This window comes from Rhincodon typus, unplaced genomic scaffold, assembly GCF_021869965.1.
Source record: "Rhincodon typus isolate 14 unplaced genomic scaffold, sRhiTyp1.1 hic_rhity00009439, whole genome shotgun sequence".
Classification (NCBI taxonomy): domain Eukaryota; kingdom Metazoa; phylum Chordata; class Chondrichthyes; order Orectolobiformes; family Rhincodontidae; genus Rhincodon; species Rhincodon typus.
The window spans coordinates 1-7999 of NW_025975077.1; the positions used below are offsets into that span (position 1 = coordinate 1).

Sequence of the window (7999 nt, forward strand, 5' to 3'; positions counted from 1 at the left end):
GATGATTATAAATCCTATCTCTTATAATCCTTTCCAACACTTTACCCACAACCGAAGTAAGGCTCACTGGTCTATAATTACCAGGGTTGTCTCTACTCCCCTTCTTGAACAAGGGGACAACATTTGCTAGTCTCCAGTCTTCTGGCACTATTCCTGTAGACAATGACGACATAAAGATCAAAGCCAAAGGCTCTGCAATCTCCTCTCTAGCTTCCCAGAGAATCCTAGGATAAATCCCATCCGGCCCAGGGGACTTATCTATTTTCACACCTTCCAGAATTGCTAACACCTCCTCCTTATGAACCTCAATCCCGTCTAGTCTAATAGACTGTATCTCAGTATTCTCCTCGACTACATTGTCTTTTTCCTGTGTGAATACTGACGAAAAATATTCATTTAGCACCTCTCTTATCTCTTCGGACTCCACGCACAACTTCCCACTACTGTCCTTGACCGGCCCCAATCTTACTCTAGTCATTCTTTTATTCCTGACATACCTATAGAAAGCTTTAGGGTTTTCCTTGATCCTACCTGCTAAAGACTTCTCATGTCCCCTCCTGGCTCTTCTTAGCTCTCTCTTTAGCTCCTTCCTGGCTAACTTGTAACTCTCAAATGGTAGATGGAATTAAGTTGCAAATCAGCTAGAATCTAATCAAATGGTGGAACAGGCCTAAGGGATTGCCTGGTGTCCTTCTGAATTGGCCACTTGAGCTCGTTCAATTTATACCAGGAAATTATAAATGACAAATGCTCACAATATTAAAGCGTCAATGCTTTCTGTTCCTTCCCATCCTTTTTTAAAGGCACTAATTTGCGTTTGGCTCCAGAGTGGTCTCTCTGTTCACATGCAAGGCAGTGTTTATTCATCGGCTCAGTGCTCCACCCTGTTCTGGTCCTCACTAGCTGTCCAGAAACACACTAGAAAGTAATCAGGGCAGAGCTTTCCTGTTTGTATGGCACACTGAGCCATCAGAGGAGCTGTCACCACTAGTTAATGAAGAGATGCACTTTTCTTATATATGCACTGGGGTCCAGTTTAATGCTGTAGCATTTAGTTCGATCTCAAGTTTGAACGTGGACAGTGTTGAAATATATTGTGTTATGTGGATTTTTCAATACCTTTTTCTCTTCCAGCTACCTCAATAACGGGTGTGGAGCCTAAAGCAGGAACATTAGACACACCCACCCTCACTTCTGCAACCTATTCTATGACCATCATCATTTCCATAATCTCAAGCATCGCAGCTTCTGTTCTTTTGATAATTATAATCTTTACTTGTCACCGTCGTCAAAAGGAATGGCAGAACAGGAAAAGGTGAAGAATGTCTTCTTGTTTTGTTTCCTACACACTGTGATAGGGATTGGTGCTTAATTTTGTAACCCCTAATGAAATGAAGTTACATTAATTTTATACAAATCCCGAGTCAGAGTTCAGCTAGAATACTATCCAATTCCAGGCACATTACAAAAGATATCAATGACTTAGGGAGGGCACAGAGGAGATTTATCTGAATGGTAACAGGTATTAAGAAATGAAATGAAGCAGGCAGACTGGAAAATTTGGAGAGCAGAGAAGCTTAGGCATGATTTAAATTGAGGTGTTGCAAATTTTGTGGTGTTTCGATCAAGTAGGTAATGAAAAACTGCAAGAGAGTCAGTAACCAGAACACCTTGATTTCAGATAATTTATAATAAAATAAAATTGCAATAAAATTAAAAAATGGGCTGAAGAGTGGCAAATGGAGTTTAATTTGGATAAAAGCAGGTATTGCATTTTGGTAAAACAAACAAAAGCAAGACTTATACTATTAGAAGTAGGGCCTTTGGCAGTGTTGTACAACAGAGAGACCTTGGGGTTCAGATACATAATTCTTTGAAATTTGCATCACATATAGATAGGATGGTTAAAAAGGCATTTAACATGCTTGCCTTCACTGCTCAGACCTTTGAGAATAGGAGTTGGGACATTATGTTGAGGTTGTACAGGATGTTGGTGAGGTTTCTCCTGAAGTACTGTGTACAATTCTGGTCTCCCTGTTATAGGAAGGATATTATTAAGCTGGAGAGGGTTCTGAAGAGATTTACCAGGATTTTGCCGGGAATGGAGGGTTGGAGTTATAAGGAGAGACTGGTTAGGACTTTTTTCAATGGAGTGTAGGAGAGTGAGAGGTGACCTTATAGAGGTTTATAAAATAATGAGGGGTATAGATAAGGGTCTAGGCCTGAAACGTCAGCCTTTCTGCTCCTGTGATGCTGCTTGGCCTGCTGTGTTCATCCAGCTCTGCACCTTGTTGTCTTAGATAAGGTGAATGTCAGGTATCTTCTCTCGATTGTGTGGGATTTCAAGACTAGAGGGCATATTTTTAAGTTGAGAGGAGAAAGATTTAAAAAAGACGTGAGGGGCAATTTTTTAAACAGCCAGTGGTTCGTGTGTGGAATGAACTTCCTGAGGAAGTTGTGGATGTGGTTACAGTTACAACGTTTAAAAGACATTTAGATAAGTACATGAATAGGAAATGTTTGGAGGGATATGGACCAAGCGCAGGAAGATAGGACTAGTTTAGTTTGTGATTATGGTCAGCATGGACTGGTTGAACCAAAGGATCTATTTCTGTGCTCTATGACTCAATGACTCTATAAAAGCCAGAGGGGAAATGAGGAGAATTTTTATTTTGCTGAGTGAGTTGTTACGATCTGGGATGCACTGCTTGGAAGGATGCATGATATTCAGTCGTGACTTTCAAAAGGGAATTAGATACATACTTAAAAAGGAAGGATTAGTAGAGCTAATATTCAGATAACTCTTCTCTGTAACCGCTCCACAATATTGGCACCCTTTGTAATGGATGATGGCTGGAACTAGATACAATGTAGTACTCTATCAGATATGACCATGGAGAAAGAGGAGGGGATTAAGAATAATCAGCACGTTTTCAGAGAGACAGTAGATGCAATATGGGTTAAATGGTGATTCAGTGAATGATTCAGTTTATCTTGATGACGTGATATTTTCATGAAGAACAAAACAATATCAGAAAAATATTATTGCCTTGACCTGGTGCAGGGGCTGTAAAGTCTTGGAGAATTGAACCAACCTCACATGGATGGCATTCTTCTTCACTAAATCCTTTTTGCCCAGAAAGTATCAAATATATTTTCACACTTTTTTTCTGTTTCCCAGCTACAGAGGAACTGAAACACCTACCCTGGCAGCTCTTCCATCAGAGCTGCTACTGGACAGACTTCATCCTAACCCAATGTACCAGCGTCTTCCTCTCCTTCTCAACCCTAAACTGCTGAGCCTTGAGTATCCAAGAAATAATATCGAGTACGTGAGGGATATTGGAGAGGGAGCTTTCGGAAGAGTGTTCCAGGCCAGGTGAGCAAACCTTCAATCTCTGGAACAGGTATAGAGAAATATGGCAACTATCAGGAAGATAGCTTCATTTCTAGCTTCCTTGGCTCCAAATCACAAATTTCCAGGTTCATCTTCTACTCCAGGGCTTCATTATGAAACTTAAAGCCAACATTTCAGTGCAGTACAGAGGGAGTGCTGTACTGTTGGAGATGCTGTCTTTTGGATGAGATGTTAAAAGGAGGTCCTGTTTGATTGTCCAAGTGGATAATAAAGATCCCACATCACTATTCTGAAGGACAGCAAGAGATTTCTTTCTGATTTCTTGCGCCAATATTTATCCCTCCACTAACTCCACAAAAAACAGATTATTTGGTCAGCGCCACATTGTTATCTGTGGGAGGTTTGCTGAGTGTAAGTTGGCTGCTATGTTTCCAGCATTGGATAATGACAATACTTAAAGAAAATTCATGGTTTATAAAGTACTTAGAGACGTGCAGGGACTGTGAAAAATGCCTCATAAAAGCAAGTCCTTTCGTAACACTTAATGTCAACAAAATGAAATGAAGTGTTTCTGTTGCCCCTTTAATAACCTCAATGTACTTTATGTTGAATAAGGTTATGATGGTCTGAAAGGGTTAATGCTGAGGAGTGCCTTAAGCACCACCCATTATGATGATGTGATATAGACCTGGTTGGAGAAAAGCTTAGGATCTTGAATGAGTAAGAACTACCATACAGATCCTTCATAACCTCTAATCATTTCCATCATATCAGTGTAACTTGCATTTAAATGATAACATGCAATAAACCACATCTTATTTAAAACAGAGCCTATTCTCAACAGAAAGCATGGTTTTCCTCTAGCACTCTGGACCAGGCAGGCACTGTGGATTTCAAGCCTAAAAGAAGGTGGAGAAAATAAACCTACCCTATCATGAGCCACAGTACAGTCAGCTTCATAAAATATAGGAGTCAGCAGTGAAGGTTGCTTGTGGTAAGCAGCAATGCCAATTCTGTTTAGTTGCCTTATACTGCATGCTGGCAGCAATGGAAGTCCAAAGATTTCTTTAGATACAGCTTTAAGGATCCTGCTCATGCAGTCAGTTAGCACCAGGAAGAGATGAACATTCAAGAACCCTACAGAAGAAACCCCACGGCAAGATTTAACAAGGAAAACCAAGAAAGTAACTTGGATCATTATAAGAGCACAGACTGCAGAAACCAATCAGAAAAAGTTAAACTAGGTCTTATTATTGAAGCTGCAGGCAATAGATCTCATTCAGCAAACCCATTAAGGAAATGGGAACAATTAATTTACAAATAGCAGGACTTAGCTAAGGAGCTATGAAAAATGTGAGATTCCTTTATTTCACTCTTGAAAGGTGGAAATCCTCCATTTTAGCTGAAGAAGTTGGCCTTGCAGTTTAGCTGAGAAAACAGAACAATAAGACCCACTGATACCCACTGCATTCATCGTCAGATCATGAGAGTGTGTGGACACAGGCCTATTCTTTTTTGATGGAAGTCTAACCTTATTGGTTTAGGCTGTTTTTCATTGTGACTGGAGGGGCGTACAGATGTGGTTGTCAAGGTCTTACAGGAGGGGTTTGCAACACATGATATCCCTGATGTGGTCATATCAGGCAATAGACCGAGGCTTGTTAATGTGTACTTCAACTAGCTTGCAGCCAATTCTGGATTTGAACAAGATACTGACAATTGAATGGGGACACCAAGTATGGGTCGGACACTTAAAAAATGCTGACTTTTGTACTGCATTGCTAAATTACCAATCCACCTCCCTCCAATGAGGTCTGTCAAAATCAGAATTTTGGATAGGCAGGAGGCTGAAGATTTAGCTTCCTACCCTATCAAGGTCGTGACTCCACATTTGCACCCACAGGATCAACATGTATGTTCGAAGGAACGGCACAACAGGTCATGCACTAGAATAAACTTGATGTGGGGTATGGTTGATGCAATTGGACAAGGACAACAGGTCTGGATACAGAATGTTAACAAGAAAGGTATGGTCATTCAAGGAGCTGCAGACTACCAACAATCCTATATTGCTTGTCCAGCTAAAGGAACTGCAGGAACCTTATCTCATTGCAGATTAATCACCCGCTGTTGCTTTATTGGGATGAACCCAATGAGGAATTTCATAACCAAAGGGACTTTCAGACCTCACGCACTCACAAACAGAATCAAAGCCAAGAGGCTTCAACCCAGCAGTCTTCCAAGTCCAAAGAGAACACATGCCAGTAGAATTGTGTAAATTCCAGACTGCCTTAATTTGTGAACTCAAGGACTTGTGTCATTTGGGGAGATGGTGCAGTTGTAAGTGTGATGATATGCACAAATGCACATTAATAATAGAAAAATCCATAGGGGAGATGTTATATGAAAGTATAAGGATCTGAAATGGTTAATCCTGACGATTGCCTTAAACAACACCTGCTCAGTTAATATCATATTGACCTGGTGGAAGAGCAACTCAGGATGTTTAAGGCGTAAAACTTTCCATTCAGGTTCACCTCATAGTCTCTGTAACAATGTCTGTCATATCAGCGTAAGTTGTGCCTAATTGCTATCATGCAATAAATTACATTTTGTCTTAGGATCAGAGCGCCTCTTCTCGTTAAATTAGCAAGTGTTTATACTTTAACATACTGGACAAGTGGGCCCGGTAGATCCCTACCCTGTAGATGGTGGCAGAAAATCTACCCCATAGGAACAATATTACAGACAGCCACATGCAACATAGTGGACAGTGGTGAGGATTGTTCATACAATACTTTACAGCCAATTCAATACTTTTGAAGTGTAGTCACCACTGTAATGTTGGCAATGCAGCAGCCAGTATGCATGCAGCAAGCTCCAACAAACAGCAATAGCAATATCAGATTATCGTTTTTTTTGTGATGTTGGTTGAGTGATAAATATCATTCAGGAGACCAGGGAGAGCGCCTCTGCGCTGCTTTGAAACAGTGGCCATAGGAACTTCTATATCTGCCCGAGAGAGGATTTCAGATTAATGACTCATGTAAAAGCAGGGTGGAAGTAATCAGTCTGTCAGTTGAGAATTTGTGCTCAAGTATCTGAAGTGAGACTTGAATGCAGGATCTGCTGGTTCAGAAATGAGGAGTGTGTTAAAAAAACACATAAAAATCAATACTTCCTCATGTCTTATTAAATGGAGCAATGCCCCACCGAACTGGACTCCCCTTAAATAACTATGAATTAAATTGCTATGTCACTAACAAAATAATTAGATTGGCTATCGGTTATGTCCAATCAACATTAGTCAAATGTCCTTAAGCAAAGACCCATCTTCCAGGAGCAGGTTGCCAGTGAAGTCACTGAGTGCAACAATGGGTTTGCATTACAAAACAAGACATTATGACCTCAGTGGTGTGCGTAGCTCTACAGGAAAGGAATCTATTCTGTCTGTCATACCCTACTTTCAGCTACTGTGCCACTTCGAGAGATGTCACAGTGCAATGTTTACTTATGATCTTCTTTCATTATAGTTGATCCAATATTTATAATATTTAGGAAGACATTTAATTTCTCACCATTTATGCTCCACTTCTTGTATTTATTCATTAGATTTGCTGGCTGGGCCAGCGTGTATTGCGCATCCCTATTTGGCCTTGAGAAGGCAGTGATGAGTTGTCTTCTTGACTACAAATCATGGGAGGGCTAAGTCCTCACATAATGCTGTTAAGGAGCAAACTCCAGGTTTTTGACCCAGTGACACTGAAGGAACAGCAATGTATTTCCAAGTCAAGATATTGAGTGGCTTGGAGAGGAAGCTGCAAGTGCAGCTGTCTGCATGCATCTGCTGTTCTTGTTCTTCTAGGTGATAGAGCTCAGAGTTTTGGAGGGCATTGACACAGGAGTCTTGGCGAGTTACTGCAGTGCAAAAAGTAGGTAGTACACACTTCTGCTACAGTGTTTCACTGGTCAAGGGAGAAAATGTTTAATGTGGTGTTGATCTTCTTGAATGCTGTTGGGGAGGTGCATTCATAGAACATAGAACATAGAACATTACAGCGCAGTACAGGCCCTTCGGCCCTCGATGTTGCGCCGACCTGTGAAACCAATCTGAAGCCCATCTAACCTAAACTATTCCATTATCATCCATATGTTTATCCAATGACCATTTAAACGCCCTTAAAGTGGGCGAGTCTACTATTTTTGCAGGCAGGGCATTCCACGCCCTTACTACTCTCTGAGTAAAGAACCTACTTCTGACATCTGTCCTATATCTATCACCCCTCAATTTAAAGCTATGTCCCCTCGCGCTAGCCATCACCATCCGAGGAAAAAGGCTCCCACTGTCCACCCTATCTAATCCTCTGATCATCTTGTATGTCTCTATCAAGTCACCTCTTAACCTTCTTCTCTCTAATGAAAACAGCCTCAAAACCCTCAGCCTTTCCTCATAAGACCTTCCCTCCATACCAGGCAACATCCTGGTAAATCTCCTCTGCACCCTTTCCAATGCTTCCACATCCTTCCTATAATGCGGTGACCAGAACTGTACGCAATACTCCAAGTGCGGCTGCACCAGAGTTTTGTACAGCTGCAACATGACCTCATGGCTCCGAAACTCAATCCCTCTACCAATAAAAC

General features: G+C 41.1%; 1 protein-coding gene across 1 annotated transcript; it reads left to right on the forward strand.

Annotated features, from left to right (window-relative positions):
* The first annotated feature begins 1152 nt into the window (after positions 1–1152).
* LOC125482370 (muscle, skeletal receptor tyrosine protein kinase-like) lies at positions 1153–5855 on the forward strand. The gene is made up of 3 exons (XM_048594442.1): positions 1153–1315; positions 3182–3379; positions 4187–5855. Exons 1-3 carry the CDS (start codon positions 1209–1211, stop codon positions 4278–4280), a joined length of 399 nt encoding a protein of 132 aa, XP_048450399.1. The 5' UTR covers positions 1153–1208; the 3' UTR covers positions 4281–5855.
* Positions 5856–7999: the final 2144 nt, after the last annotated feature.

Excerpts from the sequence above, each read along its gene's own strand:
- LOC125482370 (XM_048594442.1), top strand. The coding sequence starts at position 1,209 with ATGACCATCATCATTTCCATAATCTCAAGCATCGCAGCTTCTGTTCTT. Across the intron at positions 1,316-3,181 it reads GAATGGCAGAACAGGAAAAG|CTACAGAGGAACTGAAACAC; the intron begins GTGAAGAATGTC and ends TCTGTTTCCCAG. Across the intron at positions 3,380-4,186 it reads GGAAGAGTGTTCCAGGCCAG|AGCCTATTCTCAACAGAAAG; the intron begins GTGAGCAAACCT and ends TATTTAAAACAG.